The 23314-nt window shown below is 53.9% G+C and overlaps 1 protein-coding gene across 4 annotated transcripts in view; it reads left to right on the forward strand.

Moving 5' to 3' along the window:
- POLE (DNA polymerase epsilon, catalytic subunit) overlaps positions 1 to 21927 on the forward strand; it is a 65919-nt gene extending 43992 nt beyond the window's left edge. The window contains exons 33-49 of one of the 4 annotated variants that reach the window (XR_004439475.1): positions 1054 to 1194; positions 1455 to 1608; positions 1685 to 1791; positions 2019 to 2195; positions 2286 to 2509; positions 2654 to 2874; positions 3201 to 3405; positions 6074 to 6247; positions 7195 to 7320; positions 9241 to 9373; positions 10879 to 11071; positions 12441 to 12572; positions 12796 to 12921; positions 19378 to 19578; positions 19925 to 20050; positions 20699 to 20788; positions 20883 to 21927. Coding sequence is in view for 1 of the 4 variants with exons in the window: in XM_033220003.1 (XP_033075894.1) it covers positions 1054 to 1194; positions 1455 to 1608; positions 1685 to 1791; positions 2019 to 2195; positions 2286 to 2509; positions 2654 to 2874; positions 3201 to 3405; positions 6074 to 6247; positions 7195 to 7320; positions 9241 to 9373; positions 10879 to 11071; positions 12441 to 12572; positions 12728 to 12921; positions 19378 to 19578; positions 19925 to 20050; positions 20699 to 20788; positions 20883 to 20996 (2712 nt within the window). In the remaining 3 variants the exon portion in view is untranslated. Of the gene's footprint in view, positions 1 to 1053; positions 1195 to 1454; positions 1609 to 1684; positions 1792 to 2018; positions 2196 to 2285; positions 2510 to 2653; positions 2875 to 3200; positions 3406 to 6073; positions 6248 to 7194; positions 7321 to 9240; positions 9374 to 10878; positions 11072 to 12440; positions 12573 to 12727; positions 12922 to 19377; positions 19579 to 19924; positions 20051 to 20698; positions 20789 to 20882 lie in introns of those variants that run through there. The other 3 variants (XM_033220003.1, XR_004439477.1, XR_004439476.1) reach the window with 3 other exon arrangements.
- The last annotated feature ends 1387 nt before the right edge of the window (positions 21928 to 23314 follow it).

Below are 23314 nucleotides of genomic sequence, written 5' to 3' on the forward strand. Positions count from 1 at the left end.
TCTTTTTGAGACTCAACTTATCCCAAATTGGGCTGGCCAGATCCCTTCAAGCTGGCACTTGAGTCCTTTTGACATGCCCTGTTGGTCTTTGAACACTTCCTTGCTTTCTGGCCACTAAGAGAGGCCAGATTCACCTTGAACTTCTAGACATGAAATTAGCTGTTCCTCTAAAGAGCCTGAGCCTTGCTGAGAGGTTATGTTGAGACACCAAGTCCTCTCCAGGACTCCCCCAGCTCCCCCAACAGGGAGCGAGGGTACCTCTCTCCAGCGGCCCCTCTCCAGGACTCCCCCAGCCCGCCATGCAGGAAGCTAGGGTGCCCCCTCTTCAGCTCTCTCGGACTTCCCCAGTTCCCCATGCACATACTCTGGCTTCCCCAGGGGCTCTCTTTCCATTCTTCTGACTAGGAAAATGTGATTTATCTCAGTTTTTGCCATCTACATCCTCAGGTTAAACCCATGAGAGAATGGAGGAAGATGAACTGGGAGCCTCCCCAGACCAGTGTTGACTCTGCTATATTCTGAGAGCTCTTGTCTATTCTCAGAGGCTGCAGGTTGCTTTTCAAAATTGCATCCAGAGGCCAGGCATGGTGGCTCACACCTGCAGTTCCAGCGATTCAGGAGGCTGAAGTGGGAGGATTGCTTGAGCCCAGGAGTTTGAGACCAGCCTAGGCCTCATAGTGAAGCCTCCTTTCTACAGAAAACGAAAAAGCCACCCGTGCTGGTGTGTCCCTTGTCCCGGCGACTCAGGAGGCTGAGGCTGGAGGCCGCTTGAGCCCAGGAGTTGGAGGCTGCCGTGAGCTGTGATCACACTGCTACACTCCAGCCTGGGCAATACAGGGAGACCCTGTCCGTGAAAAATAAATAAATAACATAAAAATTACGTCCAGAGTTTTTAGTTGTCATCATTGACAAAGGTGGACTGTGGCATGGTGGGTGCATCCCATCGTTAGGGGCACTGGAAGTCCTAGGACTCGGAACACCCTGTGCATGTACGTGCACCACAGACATTACCACCTACGCCCTGCGACGAGATCGTCATTGTATTCTCACCAGGTCAATCGGGTCCTTCCTCGCTCCAATGTGGTCTACAATCTCTATGAGTATTCAGTGCCGGAGGACATGTACCAGGAACACATCAACGAGGTCAACGCTGAGCTGTCAGCGCCAGACATCGAGGGCGTGTATGAGACTCAGGTGACTCCCCAGCCACCCTCGGCTGAACTGGGGGAGGCTCCAGCAGGGTGGAATAGAGGAAAGAAACCTGCCCAGGGTGTGGGCTGGGAAACAGCAGTGATTGTGGACTCGTGCCCACAGGTGAGGTGAGTATCAGCAGGGTGTCTGCCAAAGGTGACCTGTGGGCAGTGGGCCAGGCAGCTGCAGGGGCACAGCCACATCCCAGGCAGGAGTCACGTGGGCAGCCAGCCCTTGCCAGCCTGTCTGCCCGCCTCTTCCAGGTCCCGTTACTGTTCCGGGCCCTGGTACACCTGGGCTGTGTGTGTGTGGTCAATAAACAGCTGGTGAGGCACCTTTCGGGCTGGGAAGCAGAGACCTTTGCTCTTGAACACCTGGAGATGCGCTCTCTGGCCCAGTTCAGCTACCTGGAACCAGGTATGGCCTGCACCCGCCGCCCACCGTGTGCCTGCCTCCCAGACATCTGGGGTGACGGTCTTGTTTCCTTCTGCAGGGAGTATCCGCCACATCTACCTGTACCACCATGCACAGGGCCACAAAGCGCTCTTCGGGATCTTCATCCCCTCACAGCGCAGGGCGTCCGTCTTTGTGCTGGACACTGTGAGTCCTGGGCCCTCCATGGCAGCACATTGGTTGGAGCAGGGTCCGGGGAAGGAGGACTTCTCCCAGGGTGCCCAGGCCCTCCAGGTCTTGTCCTCAAGGGCCTTTGCCCATGAGTGCCTGTCGTGATTGAATTGGCAGTGCCATGGCAGTGGTGGAGTCTGCCCCAGGGCTGCCCCCACTTCCTCCCACACAGGGTGAGGCTGACACGGTCTGCGTTTGTCTAGGTGCGCAGCAACCAGATGCCCAACCTTGGCACCCTGTACTCAGCAGAGCACGGCCTCCTCCTGGAGAAGGTGGGCCCTGAGCTCCTGCCGCCCCCCAAACACACCTTTGAAGTTCGGGCAGAAACTGACCTGAAGACCATCTGCAGAGCCATCCAGCGATTCCTGCTCGCCTACAAGGTGAGGGTGGTTGGGATCCTGCTGTGTGAGTCCCCTCTCCTTTGAGGCTGGGTCCACCTGGGTCTTTTCTTCCATTTTGCCTTGACCCAGGAGGAGCGCCGGGGGCCCACGCTCATCGCCGTTCAGTCCAGCTGGGAGCTGAAGAGGCTGGCCAGTGAGATTCCTGTCTTGGAGGAATTCCCGCTGGTGCCTATCTGTGTGGCCGACAAGATCAACTATGGGGTCCTGGACTGGCAGCGCCATGGAGCCCGGCGCATGATCCGGCACTACCTCAACCTGGACACTTGCCTGTCGCAGGCCTTTGAGATGAGCAGGTGAGCGCAGCACTGTCACCGTGGGCCAGTGGTCCCCAGGCAGAGCTGGCCTCGGCGGTCTCTGTGACCCGGCAGTGTGCCCTGGCACTGAGCTGTGCCCCGGCGCCAACCTGTGCCTCAGTGCTGACCTGTGCCCCGGTGCAGGTACTTTCACATTCCCATCGGGAACCTGCCAGAGGACATCTCCACGTTCGGCTCCGACCTCTTCTTTGCCCGCCATCTCCATCGCCACAACCACCTGCTCTGGCTGTCCCCTACGGCCCGCCCTGACCTGGGTGGAAAGGAGGCTGATGACAACTGTCTTGTCATGGAGTTTGATGACCAAGCCACTGTTGAGATCAACAGTTCAGGCTGTTACTCCACAGGTAAGTGGGCAGGAGGGCGAGGTCCACGAGACCTGACTGGTGTTTCTGCCATTCTGTGACATCTTCTCAAGGCAAGAGTGCCCGAGGATGGGCTCAGAGCTTGACCTCGAAGGTCAGAGCTGAAGCTGCAGGAGACAGTCCTGGGGTCAAGGTCCAGGTGGGGCCTCCTGTGCCCTCGGGAATCTGAATAGCCCGGCAGGTGTGAGGATGGGTGTGGGTAGGTCTGATGCTGGTTCTGGAGGTGGTGGTGGCTGGAGTCAGGCCCAGGGGGCTGGTGGTGCGGGAGCTGGCAGGATGCTGGCTGAGCATGGCGTCTTCCTGTACAGTGTGTGTGGAGCTGGACCTTCAGAACCTGGCCGTCAACACCATCCTCCAGTCTCACCACGTCAATGACATGGAGGGGGCTGACAGCATGGGGATCAGCTTCGACGTGATCCAGCAGGCCTCCCTGGAGGACATGATCACGGGCAGTCAGGCTGCCAGTGCCCCAGCCAGCTACGATGAGACAGCCCTGTGCTCTAACACCTTCAGGTGCCACCCTCTCTGGGAAGGAGTGTTACTAATAGAAGGGTCTTATCCTTTGCCCTTAATTTGGAAAGCTAAGGTCTAAGACAGTGTCCCTTGGGCTTCCCTTAGTCTTAATGGCAGAGCCAGAGACCACTGTGGCGTTTCCCATCTTTAGTCTGTTGTCTTTACCACCATGTGAGTCCAGCCTGGTCCCTGGCGACTGTTCCATGTGTTGCCTCTGACCTCCCTGTGGCCAGAGGTACTTCACACAAAGAACCTTTCTAACCAGGGCCACTTTTCGATGTGACCAAAGGTACATCATAGGGATCTCCAGCTGGCTCTACTGAGTATGATGTGCGAGGCATCGGCACTTAGGTGTCAGGAGCCGTCGGTCTGCCACGGAGGTCATGGTTGAGGGTCTAGAGCCGTCAGTCTGCCGCAGAGGGTGTGGTTGAGGGTCAGGAGCTGTCGGTCTGCTGCGGAGAGCGTGGTTGAGAGCAGCTACTCGCAGTACCCACCAGTGGTGGTTCATACTGGGGAACGCTTGCTGTGTACCAGGAGGTGGGCCGAGCACTCCACATTCTGCCTCTGTCCCCACAGCAGCCCAGGGACGGGGAGCGGTTATTGTCCATTTTTCAGATGAGGAAACAGGTCAGAGGGGCTGGCTTTGTGGTCATACCACAAACAAATGGAAGGGTTGGCACTCAGAAACAAGTCTTTTTAATTCTAGAGCCTGTACTCAGGCGTTGTTTTAATGACTCCACACAAAAGGGGAGAGGGAGCATGTCAGAGCTGGGAAATGAGGCCGGGAGAGGACTGGTGGAAAGAGGCAGGGAGGCATTGGGAGCCCGGAGCAGGGTCTTGGCAGAGAGACGGTAGGCCAGGCCTGAGAGGTAGATGGGGTCCAACAGCAGATCCCCAAACCGCCGCTCTGGGGAACGTGGGGTTTGCTGGATTGTTGAAGAGCTGGTGATGAAAAGGAGTTTTAGGAATGGGACTTGGACCTCTGTAGGTTCTCTTGTAACATTCTGTTCTTGACCCCATTGAAGTTCCCACTTCTTCAGTGGGGTGACGTGCAGTTTTGGAACCCTGTAGCTGAATTGGGGTTCCAGTACCAGAGCAGCTGGCATCTCCGCCCTACAGGAAGTGAAGCGGGCCGGACGGGGCATGTACAGTGCACTGCCCAATGCCTAGCTATCTGGCCTGTGACCAGGGCGCCCCACCACAGGAAACTTGTTTACACTGGCACACGCTCTTGTGGCTTTTGTGTGACCTGTGTCTAGGTCCCACCTGCCTAACCATTGCTTCGGTGTAGGGGCCCAGCCTTGTGTCCCCACAGCGTGGTAGGGAAGACCCAGCCCAGGGCAGCCCCTGCCTCTTCAGAGGGAAGGCACAAAATCGATCACCACCGCAATAGGGAATAAGTGCAAAGATGTGTTCCTTACATCTCCTGGGCAGGGAGGGTGCCGTGAGGAGGGAAGCCATCCTCCCTCCCAGGGCCATGCAAGGCAGGCACAGGGAGAGTGCCCAGGGCAGCTGGCCGTGTGAGAGAATGGGGTGTAGGCATGTGTTAGTTCACGGGCAAGTGCCTGAATGGTCCATTTAAAGGAAGTAGCAGGAAGGCAGGGCCCAGCCTGCTAGGCGGGAAAGAGTCCTCTCAGTTCTTGTCTCTGACTGACCAGGGCCATGTGGGTATGGTGGTGTTTTGTTCTGTTTTCGTTTTTTGAGTCAGAGTCTTGCTCCGTCACCCAGGCTGGAGTGCAGTGGCGCCATCTCGGGTCACTGCAACCTCCACCTCCTGGGTTTAAGCGATTCTCCTGCCTCAGCCTCCTAAGTAGCTGGGATTACAGGCGTGCACCAGCCCAGCTAATTTTTTTTTTTTTTTTTTTTTTTTGAGGCGGAGTCTCGCTCTGTCGCCCCGGCTGGAGTGCAGTGGCCGGATCTCAGCTCACTGCAAGCTCCGCCTCCTGGATTTACGCCATTCTCCTGCCTCAGCCTCCCGAGTAGCTGGGACTACAGGCGCCCGCCACCTCACCCGGCTAGTTTTTGTATTTTTTTAGTAGAGACGAGGTTTCACCGTGTCAGCCAGGATGGTCTCGATCTCCTGACCTCGTGATCCGCCCGTCTCGGCCTCCCAAAGTGCTGGGATTACAGGCTTGAGCCACCGCACCCGGCCAAATTTTTGTATTTTTAATAGAGACGAGGGTTTCACCATGTTGGCCAAGCTGGTCTCGAACTCTTGACCTCAGATGATCCACCCACCTCGACCTCGCAAAGTGCTGGGATTACAGGCATGAGCCACTGCATCTGGCCTAGTGTGTTCTGATGTATAGGCAGTGGCTTTGCTGTGTCCTTCCTGTTAGGGGCCCCAGCCCGTCACACACTTGCTGCCCCGTACTGTACTGCCCTCCCATCCTGCTTCAGAACATACAGAGTTTGGGTTGTGTTGAGCGATGTGGCAAAGCCTGAGCTAGTTTCAGGAATGAACTGGAAAGAAATAGATGAAGCATGAAGGTGAAAGGATGACATTTGGACAGTGACTTAAGGTGGGGACAGTGAGAAGGGGAGGTGACAGTGACGGATTTGGACCCAGCCATGTAGGGAAAACCTGTGCCTGTTTCAGCTGGAGCATCCCGCGTGGCGGCAGCATGGGAGGCTGAGGGTACGAGGGTGTCCTGCACTTCTCTTTCAGGATCCTGAAGAGCATGGTCGTGGGCTGGGTGAAGGAGATCACCCAGTACCACAATATCTACGCAGACAACCAGGTGATGCATTTCTACCGCTGGCTTCGGTCACCATCCTCTCTGCTTCACGACCCCGCCCTGCACCGCACGCTCCACAACATGATGAAGAAGCTCTTCCTGCAGTGAGTGCTCCTCCTCCCTGGGCCATCCTCCTCATCCTCAGCTGGGCTGCTCCCTTACTCTCCAGAACCAGAGACGTGGCCAGCCAGTGCCTCTGGGATAAGTAGTGTATTTCTGGGTTTGTGGAGCATAACAATCTTCAAAGGATCCCAGAGAAACACGCAGCTGCTGCTGCAGCATCACCTGCACATCCTGCAGAGAACGCTAGGTGGCACCCCCACTCCTGCCCCTTTCCTGCACAAGTCCTGCTGCACAGTGTATTGCTGTGTGCCTTGCTCATTTTAGTGAAAATATGCCTTGGAGATCATTTAGCCTCTTTCCAGCCTTGTGCCGTCATTACAAATAGCAAATCAGTGAGAGGCTTCATGCATGAGCTCACACAGATAGATCCTGGGGTAACTTCTGGGGCATAACCCTGTTGCAGGCCTCACAGGTGTTATAACTCAGGGGATGAATGCTGATTTGATGGACTTCACGAGAGCGGCCCCACAGAGGCCCCTTGTGGACACTTCTTCCCTGGCCGTGCCTCACCAACGTGGCCGGGGATTATTACCCAGCTGCTAGGATAAAAGTGCTTCTCGGTGCAATCTTAACTTAGGATTTTTATAATGAATTAAGTCGAATTTTCTAGTCCTTTGTCTAGTTTTCTGTAGCTTTGTTGGTTTTTCTTTTATTGAACATCGAATGAGTAGTCTCCATACAAAAAGTTGCCATTTTTCTGTGATAAGAATTTGCTAATTTTTTCCTGTTTTTGCTTATCTTTTGCCTTTGTTTGTGGTGGATTTTGCTGTGCAGAAATCTTTGTTCTTCATTGGCTTTTGGGTTCTAGTGTATCGGAGGTTTTTCTGCTTCAGGACCCTCAGCTCTTTTCCCTTATGGATTTTCCGGGTGCCCTCTGGCTCTCCACGGCTGTGGCGTCTCCACCACGGGCTCTAAACCTGCTCCACAGGCTCATCGCTGAGTTCAAGCGCCTGGGGTCGTCAGTCGTCTATGCCAACTTCAACCGCATCATCCTCTGTACAAAGAAGCGCCATGTGGAAGATGCCATCACTTATGTGGAGTACATCACCAGCAGGTGCGGCTGGCTGGTCCTGGTGACGCAGCACTGTGGCTTTGAGAGGGGTGCTCAAATGACCCCCTGAGGTGCCAGCTGTCCTCCTGGGTGGACTGGGAGGTCCTTAGAAGCACAGGACTCACCATGCTAAACCCAGAGCAGCGTGAAAAGGGGGTTCCTGCCACCCGCGTGCTGTAGCCAATCAGAGGCCACGCAGCTGTGCAGCTTGAGTTGAATGTTTTTTGTTTGTTTTTTTCCCCATGGGAGACACAGATTCAAGGTGCCCTGAATATGTGCACCCCATAAGTGTTGACGGGCAAACCTTTCCTAGACGTCCGTGTTGGCGAGTGGGAGTGGTGTGGTTCCCAGGTGCTCAGCTGTGCACAGCTCTCAGCTGTCAGAGCCTGGTGTTGTGGTTTTGACTTCCTGCCTTCTGGGCCATGTTCCTGAGGTTCCCTCATGGGCCTTGCTGTGCTTCTCACACACTCAGCACTATTTAAATCTAAATAGAAGACAAAGCAACAGAAAATCTCCACCAGCTCCTTTTGTTCAATTGATAGTAGGAAGCTCCCTCCCAGGTGCACTCACCCTGGAGATGAATGCAGCCATTTCTGAGCGCAGAGAGGAGTTGCTCGTGGAGGCCTAGAGTGTCTGCATGGGTCTGGTCTTTGCATGGTTACAGGGGCAGCATCTGGGGGTGCTGCAGAAAAGACTGACACTAAATTGATAATAGGTCACTGAGAAGTAGGAAGGTAGAGCTTATAAGACTTTCATTCCTAATCAAACCATATGCAACGGATTAATCTCAAACCCAAAACCACCGTTGTCCTCCTGCAGACCCACTGTGGCCCCTTATGTCTATCCAAGATGAGCCTTGATGGTCAGTGGTCACGCTGTGTGCCTGGGAGAGCTGACTTGGGCTAGAATTGTATTTCAGAGCGTGGCTGAGATGATGGGAAGGATGTGCCTCTCCCCACACTGGCCATGGGCAGCTCCAGGGGTGCCCTGTACCTGAGGAGGCCAGGGTTGCTCATGTCAGGAAACAGGCTGCCATTCTCCCTTAGTGCGGAGAGCAGAGTTAGGGAGAACATAAAGTTCTCCTGCAGGAGGTGCAGTGTGGGCTACTCAGCTGCGTTTTAAAACTGTGATTTAGGGTGTTCCTCCTTGCTTCCTGTCTTTCTTTGTTTATTCTTCCTTTTTTTTGGTTTTTGTTTTTTCTTTTAAGAGATGGGGTCTTGCTCTGTCACCCAGGCTGGAGTGCAGTGGTGCAATCATGGCTCACTGCAGCCTCAACTTCTGGGCTCAAGCTATCTGCACACCTCAGCCCACTGAGTAGATGGGACTAGAGGTGCATGCCAGCATGCCCAGCCAATTTTTGCATTTTTTTATAGAGACAGGGTTTTGCCATGTTGCCTGGATGGTCTTGAACTCCTGAGATCAGGCGATCCTCCTGCTTCAGCCTCCCAAAGTGCTAGGATTACAGGCATGAGCCACTGTGCCTGGCCGGTTCTTTTTTTTTATTTTTTTCCTTAAATGGATCTAACTTGCAGAGGAGTGGGTCAGCCCTAGTGAGGCTTAACTGAGGAGTGACAAGGATGACGATAGCTTAGAAGAACTTGGCAGTGGGAAGGACTGTGGTTGGTTACCTGAAGCTGCAGGTCACCTGAGGCCAGGAGCAGAGGCAGAACGCCTTGTGGGCTGTCGCCAGCACGAGGAGGCACCCAGCTCTCTGTGGTGCCAGCTCCCAGGGGCCTGGTGGACCTCCTTAGTTTTACTTTTACCGCGTTTCCCTAGGAAGCCTGAGGTATGATGTGATCTGAATGAACTTTCAGATTCAATGTTAAGTAAGTGGAGGGTACAGATAGATACAAGAGGAAGAAAAGGAAAGTTGAGAACAAGGTGGATTTCATTTAAGCAGTGTCTTCAATGCTTCCTCTACAGCATTCATGCTAAGGAGATCTTCCATTCTTTGACAATTTCTTTTTCTCGATGCTGGGAATTTCTTCTCTGGATGGATCCATCTAACTATGGCGGAATCAAAGGAAAAGTTTCATCTCGTGTTCACTGTGGACTGGTAAGAGAGCTGCAGTGTGGCACGAGCCAGCTTTGGGGGCTGCGTTCCTTCCTGCAGCAAGTGCTGAGTGCTCAGGGCCCCGGCAGGCCTGGCTGTGTGGCAGCAGACACTGCAACCGCATCCTGCCCTCATGAACATGGGGAGGCCCCATGTGCAGACAAGCACATCAGTGTGGAGTGGCGTCGGCCCTGGTGAGGGCAGGGCTTGCCATGGGCCACAGGGAGGTGGAGGCCTGTGAGGTGGTGACAAGGAATCCCAGAGCTGATGAAGCGTGCTGGAGTCGTGTGTGCATAAGGCACCTCCAGTGAGTGGACACCGGGGAGGCAAAGCACAGGTCACTGGAGCAGTGATGGCAGATGCAGGCAGAGAGCTGGCAAGGCCAGGCAACTTGGGCAGGGCAGGGCAGGGCCTCGGCTTTCATGGGGATGGGAGGTTCTGTGTGGGTGATGTTGGAGCTTTCTTGGTCCCATGTGGATAACCCACCATCGGAGGGCACAAGCAGGTAAAGCCAGTTAGTGCCCATGCCAGGGAGATGCTGGGCAGCGAGGTTGGTGAGAATGGCCTGGGTGGGCTTTGAAGTAGAGCCAAGGGACCAGCAGATCGGATGTGGGCAAATGCCCAGGTGTGGGCCAGGCTATGGGTGAGTGGAGGTGGCTGTCAGGAGCAGTGTGGGGAAGGGGTCACGTCTGGTTGGGACTCATGGCGTTTGCAAGGTTGAGACGTGGGTGGTTAGCTGGTGCAGGAGTGGCCAGAGCGTGGCTGGGTGTGTTGAGAGGAGGCCTTTGTCCTCCACGGGGATCCTTACAGAGGACTGAGAGGAAGCTATGGGTAGGGGGCCAGGGGCTCAGATGTCAGAGGGAAAGCCCTCTGTAAGGAGGCACACACTTCTGAGAGCTGGCAGGATGAAGCCAAGGCTGCCCAGGATACCTGGAGGGAGCAATTCCGGCTGGAGTTGGGGGACAAACCCTGATTAAAGGGATTCAGAAGAAAATGGGAGGGTAGAAACGCAGGTGGTATAGACAGCTCTGAGGAGGGGATCAGCGTATGGTCAGGGCAGGTGGCAGTGGGTGGCAGTGTCTACACAGACATGGATGGTGCCGTGGCATGAACGCAGGCTGCACGTGAGGCTGGGTCTGTGATGGGGTCGTGCCGTCCCAGGAGATTCATGGACTCAGAGAAGAGAACAGTCACTGGGAATCTCTGACTGGTTCTTTCGTCCTTGAGGGGTGAAAGTTCAGTAATTAAAGTGAACCCTGAAAGAGCAGAGTGAAGCTCGCAGTCCCAGGTCATGAGCACTTCTGTGCACCAGGCACTTCCCACAAGCGCTCTGTACTGGGAGCCACCCTGTGGGATTGACACAGGCTCCCAGAGACACAGTGACTATGGGGAAGGCCTCAAGTCAAATGGGGCAGATGGACACAGGTTGGAGGAGCCTTCACGGTGGCATCCTACCCCCTACGAGGCCGCGATGGTACAAACACCGCCGCCTTGTCTCTGTGTTACAGCAAGACTCACAGAAAGTGCAGGGAGCAGAGGATGAGCAGGAAAATGAGGACAATGAGGAGGAAAGAAATGGGGAGGAGGAGGAAGATGCGGAGGAATCCAGCGTGGAAGATTCACTGGAAAACAACTGGAACATTTTGCAGTTTTTGCCACAGGCAGCCTCCTGCCAGAGCTACTTCCTCATGATTGTTTCAGGTGAGCCCAGAGCCTAGGTCTGCACAGCCTCCACCAGAGGGACTCAGGGTTAGTAGATGTGGCTCCTGTGCCATGGTATCGCAAGAAGGGAGACAGTGGAAAAGTCGGATCGGGCGGAGCGTGCCCAGCAGTTGGGACTTTGTGAGCCAAGGAGCCTCCTCTCCCGTCTCCAGGCATGTTCCACTGGAGGACCCGGAGAGGGGTGACTGTCTTCCCTCCAGCCCTTGCTCTCTCAGGAAACTCCATGGGGAGCGGCTGCCCCTGGCCGTGTCATTGAGGGGTTTCCTAGCTCTGCTCCTGCCATCTGACTCAGTAACTCAGTCACGTACATTCCCAGGGAACATTGGTGTGGGTGTGTGGGTGCATGTTCAGTAGCTGAAGATAAACCCCTGGGTCAGGTCAGCTGCCCCCTGGCTGGTCTGTGAGGCCTGCCTTTCTGGTGGGGAAGTTCTTGTGCCTTGGTTTGGGTCTGTAGGCTTAGAGTTTGCAAATCAAGCTATGCAGGTTAGTGTGCAGACGAAGTGTGTCGAGGAAGCACTGTTTGTAGTTCAGAGCCCGAAGTTAAAGACCCTCTCAGTTAAAACAGCAGGGTGTGCTGAGCACACAGGCGGATGCAGTCACAGAGGCCTTCATTGATGATCATTTTATATTTTTGTCTACTTGTCCTTGAGTCTTTAACTTTCTCAGTTCTCTCTTGCAACTTTCTAAGTCTCTTGAAAAGTGCTGGGTCGGCCACGCGCAGTGGCTCACGCCTGTAATCCCAACACTGGGAGGCTGAGGCGGGTGGATCACGTGAGGTCAAGAGTTTGAGACCAACCTGGCTAACATGGTGAAACCCCATCTCTACTAAAAACACAAAAAGTACCCGGGTATGGTGGTACACACCTGTAATCCCAGCTATTTAGGAAGCTGAGGCAGTAGAATCGCTTGAACCCAGGAGGCGGAGGTTGCAGTGAGCCGAGATTGTGCCATCGCACTCCAGTCTGGGCAACAAGAGTGAAACTCTGTCTCAAAAAAAAAAAAAAGGTAAGTGCTGGGTGACAGGCCCGGAGGAGTTTTTGGAGAAGCTTGCTGACGCCAGGGGCCCTGTTTTTCACATACTACCCACTGAGAGGGTTAGTGTGCATGGCCTCATTTATACAGTTTTCTCTCTGATAATGAACTCGAGTGTCAGCTAGTGTTCCTTCTCATTTCCACTTCTCACTTATCTAATTGACTTTTAGCTCATCTAAAGGCCGCAAATAAAATTATTAGCAATGACATTTTAGCCTTATCTGTGAGGCGATCTGACCAGCCATGGGTCCCCTCAGATTCTAGGGTGTTCGCAACAGCCTGACTCAGGGCTGGTGGTGTATGTGCCTCTCCACAGCGTACATTGTGGCCGTGTACCACTGCATGAAGGACGGGCTGAGGCGCAGTGCTCCAGGGAGCACACCCGTGAGGAGGAGAGGGGCCAGCCAGCTCTCCCAGGAGGCCGAGGGGGCGGCTGGAGCCCTTCCCGGTGAGCAGTCTTTTGTCTCTCGAGGCCACTGCCTTGTGCCAGTTACCTAACCCCTCTGTGTGCCATGGGTGGTCCCCGGTGCCAGTCCCCCAGGTGGGAGGTCCCCGGTGCCAGATGGATCCCAGATCCCTCCCTCAGCATTGTCATACTTCCAGGAATGATCACCTTCTCTCAGGATTATGTCGCAAATGAACTCACTCAGAACTTCTTCACCATCACTCAGAAGATTCAGAAGAAAGTCACAGGCTCTCGAAACCCCACTGAGCTCTCAGAGATGCTTCCTGTCCTCCCTGGTTCCCACTTGCTGCTCAGTAACCCTGCTCTGGAGTTCATCAAATACGTGTGCAAGGTGAGGAGAGGACACCAACATACATGCGTAAGGCAAGAATGTTAATGTGTGCAAGGTGAGGCTGTAATGCGTGCACCGTGAACGTGCTAGAGTATGTGTGCAAGGTAAGGACACCGACATACCTGTGCATGGGAAGGATGTTAATGCAGGATGAGGCTTCCACGTGTGCAAGGGGGAGGTGCCTACCCGTGTAGGGTCAGGGTGCCAGTGTGTGCAAGGTGAGGAGCAGGTGTAAGTTACTTGTTCATTCCACCAACATTTATCATGTCCCTGTCACATGCAGCCACAGTTGAGGCTTCTATGCTCAGGTGTGAGCAAGACAGGAAAGGCCCTGCCACATGGGGCCTGCCTGCTGCCAGCTGACCCGAGAAGGGAGAGGGCCATTCAGAGGCGCAGGTGCTGTGGGGACGGTGCCTGTAAGGGACGCTGGGACCAGGTGCAGGAGGAGGGAGGATGCAAAGGCCCTGGGGGATGAGCTTGGTGTGTTGGTGAAGGCACAGCCGAGCACCCAATACCACCGACTGGGAGGATGGGTCACCGGAGACCAGTAGGCTGGATCAGGACCCAGAGCTTATGAGATGAGAGCTTGCTCGGATGCTGAGGCCTTTCTGGGAAAGGCAGGCTGAGTCCAAGAGGGATAATGTTACCAGATAACGACCACGGGTGTCAGCCCTTAAAGAGCAGAGCGCTTCACTGCCCATTTCCTCACTCAGCCTTCCCAGCAAACTGCATCTCACACACGGCTAAGGTTACGCTGGAGATCACGTGATGGCCTCAAGGTCTAGTTGTGGTGAAGAAGTGTTTTTAGCTGACCATTTTAATTCCTTTGTTGACTTTTACATGCTTTAAATTCATTTTTATTGAGGTATAATTTACATACAGTAAAATGTACTCTGTGGCGTGCAGTTGTGTGATTTTTCCTAGATGAATGGAATTGCGCCACCATCAGCAGGATACAGGATAGTCACCACCCGACAACATTTCCACGCTGCCCTCCTCAGCTGACACCCCTTTAGCCACGAGTGTGTCCTCCATCCCTGTGTGTGTGTCTCTTCCAGAGCGCCACAGAAGTAGAGACATACTGTGCAGCATTGTGGATCTGGCTTCTTAGCAAAGCACACTTGCAGTTGGTTCATCCGCGCTCTCGTGTGTATCAGAACCGCTTCCTTTCTGCTGTGAGTCGTGTCCGTTGTGTGGGGAACCACAGCTTGCTTTTCATTCACTGCTGGAAGGACATTTGCGTTGCTTCCACTTTGGGGTGATGAGTAACAAAGCTGCTGTAAACATTCTGTAGGTGGAGGTTTTGTGTGAACATAAATTTCAGTTCTCTGAGGTTAAAAACCCAGGAGGGGCATTGCTGGGTCTTTTTTTTTTTTTTTGGAGACGGAGTCTTGCTCTGCCACCCAGGCTGGAGTGCAGTGGCCAGATCTCAGCTCACTGTAAGCTCCGCCTCCCGGGTTCACGCCATTCTCCTGCCTCAGCCTCCCGAGTAGCTGGGACTACAGGCGCCCGCCACCTCGCCCGGCTAGTTTTTTGTATTTTTAAGTAGAGACGGTTTCACCGTATTAGCCAGGATGGTCTCGATCTCCTGACCTCGTGATCCGCCCGTCTCGGCCTCCCAAAGTGCTGGGATTACAGGCTTGAGCCACCGCGCCCGGCCTTTTTTTTTTTTTTTTTTTTTGAGACGGAGTCTCGCTCTGTCGCCCGGGCTGGAGTGCAGTGGCCGGATCTCAGCTCACTGCAAGCTCCGCCTCCCGGTTTACGCCATTCTCCTGCCTCAGCCTCCCGAGTAGCTGGGACTACAGGCGCCCGCCACCTCGCCCGGCTAGTTTTTTGTATTTTTAAGTAGAGACGGTTTCACCGTATTAGCCAGGATGGTCTCGATCTCCTGACCTCGTGATCCGCCCGTCTCGGCCTCCCAAAGTGCTGGGATTACAGGCTTGAGCCACCGCACCCGGCCTTTTTTTTTTTTTTTTTTTTTGAGACGGAGTCTCGCTCTGTCGCCCGGGCTGGAGTGCAGTGGCCGGATCTCAGCTCACTGCAAGCTCCGCCTCCCGGGTTTACGCCATTCTCCTGCCTCAGCCTCCCGAGTAGCTGGGACTACAGGCGCCCGCCACCTCGCCCGGTTAGTTTTTTTTGGTATTTTTTAGTAGAGACGGGGTTTCACTGTGTTAGCCAGGATGGGCTGGGTCATTTTTTAAGTGTTTGTTTAAGTTGATAAGAAACTGCCAAACTCTTCTGACCGTGTCAGGGTCTCATCAGCAGTGTGTGGCAAGAGTTGCAGTCCACATCCTCACCAGGACTTGGTATTATTGCATTTTTAAATTGCAGTGATTGCAGTAGGTGTGTAGTGGTATCACATTGTGTTTCTGATTTGCATTTCCCTGGCATCTAATAATGTGGGGCTTTTTTTTTTTGAGATGCAGATTCACTCTCATTGCCCAGGCTGGGGTGCAATGGCATGATCTCAGCTCACTGCAACCTCCGCCTCCAGGTTAGCTGGGACTATAGGCGCCTGCCACTACAGCCCGCCAATTTTTTGTATTTTTAGTAGAGATGGGGTTTCACCATGTTGGCCAAGCTGGTCTCAAACTCCTGACCTCAAGTGATCCACCTGCTTCAGCCTCCCAAAGTACTGGGATTACAGGCGTGAGCCACTGTGCCCGGCTGTGGGGCATTTTTTAATGGGCCTCCTTGCTGTCCCTGTGTCTGTCCTCTTTGGTGAAGTTTTAGGTTTTACATTTGTCTGATCCATTTGAGTTAATTTTTATACAGTGTGCATGCGATAGATCCAAGTCCATATTTCTGCATGGGATATCTGATTGCAGGCGTATCCTGTCTTGGTGTGCTTCAAAGCAGTTAACGTGTATTTTACAAATGGAAGGTTTGTGGGAATCTTGTGTTGAGCAAGTCTCGTCTTTCCAACAGCGTGTGCCCACTGTGTCTGTGTCAGACTTTCCCACTATTACTGTATCAGCCGTGGCAGCCTTTGGTGCTTCTGTGGCAACTGTTTTGGGGCGCTGTGAACCGTGTGCATAGAAGACAGTGAACTTGATCAATGTTGTCCGTGTCCTGACTGCCCCACTCACTGGCCATTCCGCCATCTCTCCCTTTCTCCTTGGACCTCCCCAATCGCAGTGACACAACACTATTGAAATTAGGTAAGTTAATAACCCTACAATGGCCTCTAAGTGTTCAAGTGAAAGGAAGAGTCCCACGTCTCTCACTTTACATAAAAAGCTAGAAATGGCTAAACTTAGTGAGGAAGGCGTGTCAAAAGTCGAGATAGGCTGAAAGCTAGGCCACTCACACCAGTTAGCCAACTCAACTGCAAAAGAAAGGTTCTTGAAGGAAATTACAAGTGCTCCTCCAGTGAACACATGAATGATAAAGAAGTGAAACAGCCTGTTGCTGATATGGAGAAAATTTAGTCTGAATAGATCAAACCAGATACAACGTCCCCTCAAGCCAGAACCTAATCCAGAGTAAGGCTCTCACTCTGTTCAGTTCCATGAAAGCTGAGAGGTGAGAAGGCTGTAGAAGGAAAGCTTGAAGCTGACAGAGGTTGGTTCATGGGGTTGAGGGAAAGAAGCCGTCCTGGTAACATAAAAGGGCAAATGAGGCAGCAGGTGTGTGCGGGTGGAGAGACTGCAGCGAGTTCTCCAGGAGATCCGTCTGGGATCATTGGCGAAGGTGGCTACACTAACAGCATATTTTCAGTGTAGACAAAACAGCCTTCTATTGGAAGAAGATGCCTTCTAGGACTTTCATAGCTAGAGAGGAGGCCTCAGAGCCTGGCTTCAGAGGACAGGCTGATTCTTGTTAGTGGCAGATGCAGCTGGTGACTTTTAAGTCGAAGCCCGTCCTCATTCAGTCTTTTAAGGCCACTGCCTGCAGCTCAGAAGAAGATTCCTTCCAAAACAGTACTGCTTATTGACAGTTGACCTGGTCACCCGAGAGCTCTCATGGAGACTTACAAGGAGATTAATGTTGCTTTCATGCCTGCGGACACAACATCCCTTCTGCAGCCCATGGATCAAGGAGCAATTTCGACTTTCAAGGTTTATTACCAAAAAATACATTTTATGAGGCTATAGCTAGTGATTCCCCTGATGGAACTGGGCAAAGTAAATGGAAAACCTGGAAAGGATTCACCATTCCGGATGCCATTAAGAACATTGGTGATTCATGGGAGAAGGGGTCAAAATATCAACAGGAGTTGGAAGAAGTTGATTCTGACCCTCATGGTTGACTTTGAAGGATTCAAGACTTTTGTGGGAGACATGACGGCAGATGTTGAAACAGCAAGGGAACTAGAAGTGGAGCCTGAAGATGTGACTGAATTTCTGCAATCTCAGGACAAAATTTAACAGATAAAGAGTTGCTTTTCATGGATGAGCAATAAAGTTTGTTTGTTTGTTTTGAGATGGAGACTCCTTGCTCTGTTGCCCAGGCTGGAATGCAGTGGTGTGGTCTTGGCTCACTGCAACCTCTGCCTCCTGGATTCAAGCGATTTTCCTACGTCAGCCTCCCAAGTAACTGGGATTACAGGTGCCCGCCACCACGCTCGGCTAACTTTTTGTATTTTTAATAGAGACAGGATTTCACCATGTTGGTTAGGCTGGTCTCAAACTCCTGACCTCAGGTGATCCACCCGCCTTGGCCTCCCAAAGTGCTGGGATTACAGGCGTGAGCCACTGTGCCTGGCCCCAAAAAATAGTTTCTTGGGATGAAAGTGAACACTGTGGAAATGACAATAAAGGATTGAGAATATTCCGTAAACTTAGTTGCAAAGCAGCATCAGGGCTTGAGAGGACTGACTCCAATTTTGAAAGAAGTTCTACTGTGGGTGAGATGCTATCAAACAGCACCACATCCTGCAGAGAAATCTTTCATGGAAGGAAGAGTCAGTTGATGCAGCAAACTTCATTGTTGTCCTAAGAAATTGCCACAGCCACCCCAGCTCAGCAGTATCACCCTGATCAGTCAGCAGCCATTAGCCATTTACATTGAGGCAAGACCCTCCACCAGCAAAACACTTGCGACTCGCCGAAGGCTCCGATGATTGTTAGCATTTCTGAACAATAAAACATTTTAAAATTAAGGTACATACATTGTTTATTAGACTTAATGGTGTTATGCACTTAATAGACCACAGTATAAGGTAAACCTAAGTTTTGTCTGGGCAGAGTGGCTCACACCTGTAATCCCAGCACTTTGGGAGGTCAGGGCGGGTGGACATTTGAGCCCAGCAGTTCAAGAGCAGCCTGGGCAACATGGCGAAACCCATCTTTACAACGATTACAAAAATTACCTGGGCATGGTGGCGCATGCCTGTCGTCCCAGCTACTGGGAACGCTGCGGTAGGAGGCTCAATTGAGCCCCAAGAGGTCAGTGCTGCAGTGAGCCGTGATTGCGTCACTGCAGTCCATTCTGGGTGACAGAGCAAAATCCTGTCCCAAAATAAAAACATATCACCTAGGTGTTTTTTTTTTTTGAGATGGAGTCTCACTGTCACTCAGACTAGAGTGCAGTGGTGTGATCTCAGCTCACTGAAACCTCCACCTCCTGGGTTCAAGCGAATCCCTGCCTCAGCCTCCCAGGTAGCTGGGATTACAGGTGCGCCTGCCACCACGCCCAGCTAGTTTTTGTATTTTTAGTAGAAGTGGGGTTTCACTGTGTTGGCCAGGATGGTCTTGAACTCCTGCCCTCAGGTCATCCACCTGCCTTGGCCTCCCAAAGTGCTGGGATTACAGGTGTGAGCCACCACAAATCACGTAACTTTTATATGTACTGAGAAAACAAGCATGAGCCAAAAATCACATAACTTTTATATGCACTAAAACAAAATATTTGTGTGATTTGCTTTATTGTGATATTTGTCTGTTGAGGTGGTTTGAAACCGAACTTGCAGTATCTCCAAGATATGCTTGTATTCCAGAACCTTTTGTTGAAAAGGCTATTCTTTTTCTGTTGAATATCTTTGTACCTTTTTCCATAACTTAATGAACTTATCTGTGTGGGTCTATTTCTGGATTATGTATTCTTTTTTTCTATCTCGGGTTCAATTTGCTGATATTTCGTTGAGCATTTTTGGGTCTGTGCTCAGTTATTGGTCTGTAGTTCCTTTGTATGGTCTTTGGTTATAGTATCAGGGTGATGCTGGCCTCATAGAATAGGTTGGGTGCCCTCCCCCTTTAGTGTTTTGAAAGATATCGTGTAGAATCAGCAGCATTTCTTCCTTAAATGTTTAGTAAATTCCCTGGGAAAGCCTGTCCTCACTGATGGAAAACTGCCAGTGTAGAGAAGTCGGCTCTCTGAGGCTTCTAAAGGGACTAAGGAAGAGAGGGAAGGACACCAGGAAACTGTAGCCCAAGGTCCAGAGGGTTCTGGTCCAGACAGGGCAGCAGGGAGGCCCCAGGACCTCCTTCCCGATGCGGGCTGTGGTCTCTGCAGGTGCTGTCCCTGGACACCAACATCACAAACCAGGTGAATAAGCTGAACCGAGACCTGCTTCGCCTGGTGGATGTCGGCGAGTTCTCCGAGGAGGCCCAGTTCCGAGACCCCTGTCGGTCCTACGTGCTTCCTGAGGTCATCTGCCGCAGCTGTAACTTCTGCCGCGACCTGGACCTGTGTAAAGACTCTTCCTTCTCAGAGGTGCGGCTGAGCCTCAGTGGGGTTTTCACTGTAGAGCAGGACATCTGAGGGCACTGCGGTGTCCTGGGGGCTTCTGCAGCCCCAGCTCTGTAGGTCACACCTGCTGCCGCTCTGACTCACACGGATTGGCAACAGGCCCCTTCCCCGGCCTCCCCATACCACGTTCAGAATGTTGTCCTAGGAAGGGCTCAAGTGCAGGTGGGAGGCCTGAGCGCACGTAGCTGCACTCAGGAGACTCGCCCCTCAGCAGGCGCTTCTCACAGCCCCTTCCTCTCCTGAGATCCTGCCCACGGCACTGTGGTCTGGAGGCTGGGCCGGTGACCTCTTGCACTCTTGCTCTGCCTAGGAGGGGGCAGTCCTGCCTCAGTGGCTCTGCTCCAATTGTCAGGCGCCCTACGACTCCTCTGCCATCGAGATGACGCTGGTGGAAGTGCTGCAGAAGAAGCTGATGGCCTTCACCCTGCAGGACCTGGTGAGCAGTGCCTGCCGCCCACCCGTGTGCCCTGGAGTCTGCAGAGGGGTTTCTGTGCATTCCCGGGAGCCAGGGTGTGTGCAGGTCCTGAGGCACGCCCTGGTGTCCTCCAAAGGGCCTGCCCTGCAGACCAGTCCATGCCTGAGCCCGATGGACTATTCTGTCTACACTGGTTGAGCACCTGCCTTGGGTCAAGAGCTGGCCTTGTGGGTGCTTTGTTCTAGCGGAAGGACACAGACGCTTCCAAGTGTGAAGAGAAGGAAAGGAGGAAGAGGGAGTTGCACAGCTCGGCCACAGGAAGGCCTTGCTGAGGGGCATCTGAGCAGAGGCTGGGGGACGCACCAAGCTGCCGTGTGGTGGCACACGGTGTCCAGGCCTGCAGGATGGAGGGAGTGAGCAGGGCCTGGAGGGGGCCTCAGGACTGGGCATCTGGGATGGGACACCCACAGCGGGGGTGGGTGTAGGGAAGGCGCTGGCAGGGTGGGATGAGGTCGTGCATTTTACTCATAACTGAGGGACTGGCTGCGCACAGCACGGGCTCAAGGCTTACTGATGGGCCCACGAATGTCTCACGAGCCTGTGAAGAAGCAGCAGGCAGGTCTGGCCCGGGCAGGAGGGCCGGCGCCCATGGGGGTTTCTCCCTTTCAGATCTGCCTGAAGTGCCGCGGGGTGAAGGAGACCAGCATGCCTGTGTACTGCAGCTGCGCAGGGGACTTCGCCCTCACCATCCACACCCAGGTGGGCTTTCCTTCATCTGCCTCGGCTCAGCCTGGCTTCCTTGGCCTCCTCTCTGAGTGGACTGGGGTCTCACTGTGCCTGTTTATTCCTGCAGGTCTTCATGGAACAGATCGGAATCTTCCGGAACATTGCCCAGCAGTACGGCATGTCGTACCTCCTGGAAACCCTGGAGTGGCTGCTGCAGAAGAACCCACAGCGGCGCCGTTAGCCAGCTCCGGGCCCTGGGTGCCTCTGCGTCCGTGCCAGGCCTCCTGATGCCAAGGCCACATCCCCGTGCTTTCAGTGACCAGACCACTAGCCACCCTGACTGACCGAACTTGTGACCCCAGGCCAGGGAACGGGGAGGAAACCAAAGAAAACCATTTTCAGGGAGCTCAGACATCACAGGAAGGAGTGGGAGCAGGATGTGGCCCTGGCCTCGCCAGAATACCTGCAGAAGCAGGCCATGAGCCAGGCTGCGGGTGCCCTGGGCGCTGTTTCTTACACAGTGAATGCTTTTCCAGGCTTCTGTTGCTTCCTGCATCACACCTGGTGGGGTGGGAGAGTCCTCTAGGTGCCTCCAGTTCTTTGTCCTGCCTCCCAGAGGGAGGAAAAGCCCCTGGGGGCTTCTGGCTCCCTGAGATTGGGAGGAGATGGGTTCCCAAGGCCCTGGTGGGTGGGGCTGGAGTCTCACCTGTTTGCATGGAGAAATGGGCTGGCCCCACAGCCTCACAGGAGCAGTTTGTGGGCTGGTTTCCCTGGGAATCCGGACCCTAACCTGTGGGAATCTGGATTTTGACTTGTTGAGCCCTGCTCATTTGGAGCCAGGTCTAGAGGGAACCCCCTATCAGCCTCAGGAAAACAAGACCTCTGTGTGCCCCACTTTGGGCTCACCACAGCCCTTGTCCTTCACCTCCACACAGCACCAGCTGGAAGCAGAAAGAAGAAAGGCCAGTGTCACAGGGCACCAAACACGTATGAAATGTAAATCAGGAATTCAGATGCCCCAGGCGAGAGCCTCGTGGGAGGGAGGGCCCCACAGGCTCCCCAGGAGGCTCGCATCTTTGGCCCAGAGCCAGCCTTCGTTTGTCCCTGCCATCTACTGTCCGAGGCTGTCGCTGCTGCGCTGTGTTTTTATTTGCATTTCATACTGAAATTTCTCTAGGTTGTCACCGTGTGTTTGTGCAGGGCGCCTCAGATGAGGGGACTGGGTACCACTGGGCGTGTGTTTGGCCCTTGGATGCTGCTCGGGCCGCCTGCCTGGAGAAACCTGATGCCTGCTCAGATGGAGGAGTGCTGAGGCCTCCAGAGTGGAGATCAAATCAAATTAGGGCAAGCAGGGGAGGAGGGAGGCTGGCTGACTGGGCTTCATTCCTGGAAGCAAATCTGGAGAACCCTCAGGGGAGTGAGGAGTGATGGGGCCAGGGGACAGCCAGTCGTCCCTCAGGAAGACTACCTAGCAAGACCAGGGGTCGCCCGGCACAGCCATGGGTGCCGGCCAGCCTGGGTTTACTCTGAGGCAGCTGGGGGCTGGGGGCATTTGAGCAGTGGTGGAGGGGTCAGAAATGGGAAGCTCTGGCCCTGGTTCCCAAGCAGCGGCTCAACCAGAAGAGCCAGTTTCTCCAAAAATGAGCTGGGTATTTGTGAGCCACACAGCATGTGCAGGCTGTGGGGTGACCTGAGGCCGGTGCCCCAGGCTGGGAGGCCACAGTCAAGGGAAATGGGGCCCGTGAGAAGACATATTCTCGCCACCTGAACACAGCGTTGGGGTGAGGACTCCAAACTCAGGCTTTAAGGTCAGACCAGGGCCGTCTTCCCCGCCCTTCTCTGCCCTTTGACCTTTGGGAGTGGTGTTGCTCTCCTGAGACTGGGTTTCCCTTCAGAGGCAGGATGTCATCTGCCACTGGCACAGGCGACTTCACGATGCTCAGTTCTGGGCTCCTCCCCCCACCTGGTGGGCACCAGTCTAGCCACTGCAGCATCTAAGGATGCAGTAACCAGATTACCCACAGGCCCTGATCCAGTTAGTGCCGCTCCCAGGCTGGTGTCTGTCCACCCCAGCCTGGCCTGCCTTCCCATTGGCATTCCTGCCCCCACCCACGGAGTAGGAATGAACGCTGGCCTGAGCACTGCTGTAGTCTGAGCTTTCGTTGTCCTTGTGTGCAGCTGTCCCTGCCTCCCTCCCATTTCTGTCTTCCTGAGTCATGCTGTCCTCCTACATTTTGAGATGAGCCAGCTTTGGTTTGGAGTCTGGGGTGGCCCTGTCAGAAGTAAGTGCACTGAGGAGGTGGCCTGCTGGGTGAAGGTGGCGATGGGGCCTGGGTCCTGGTGCACTCTCAGCCTGGGCAGACCTGACCGTGGCCCGGCTGGCTGTGGGGACCGAGGGTCATGGGGCGGGCAGACATGTGCCCTGCACACTCCCAGGCTGCTTAGAGGGGAGATGACTCATATAAAGGTCACCGTGCAGCCCAGCTCCAGGCCAGCAGGGCCTGGCCTCCCATACTCATAGGCTCGCGATGCTTCTCCGCAAGGAATGAGGCCAGAAGG

The sequence above is a fragment of the Trachypithecus francoisi genome, unplaced genomic scaffold (assembly GCF_009764315.1).
Source record: "Trachypithecus francoisi isolate TF-2019V2 unplaced genomic scaffold, Tfra_2.0 Lachesis_group11, whole genome shotgun sequence".
Classification (NCBI taxonomy): Eukaryota; Metazoa; Chordata; class Mammalia; order Primates; family Cercopithecidae; genus Trachypithecus; species Trachypithecus francoisi.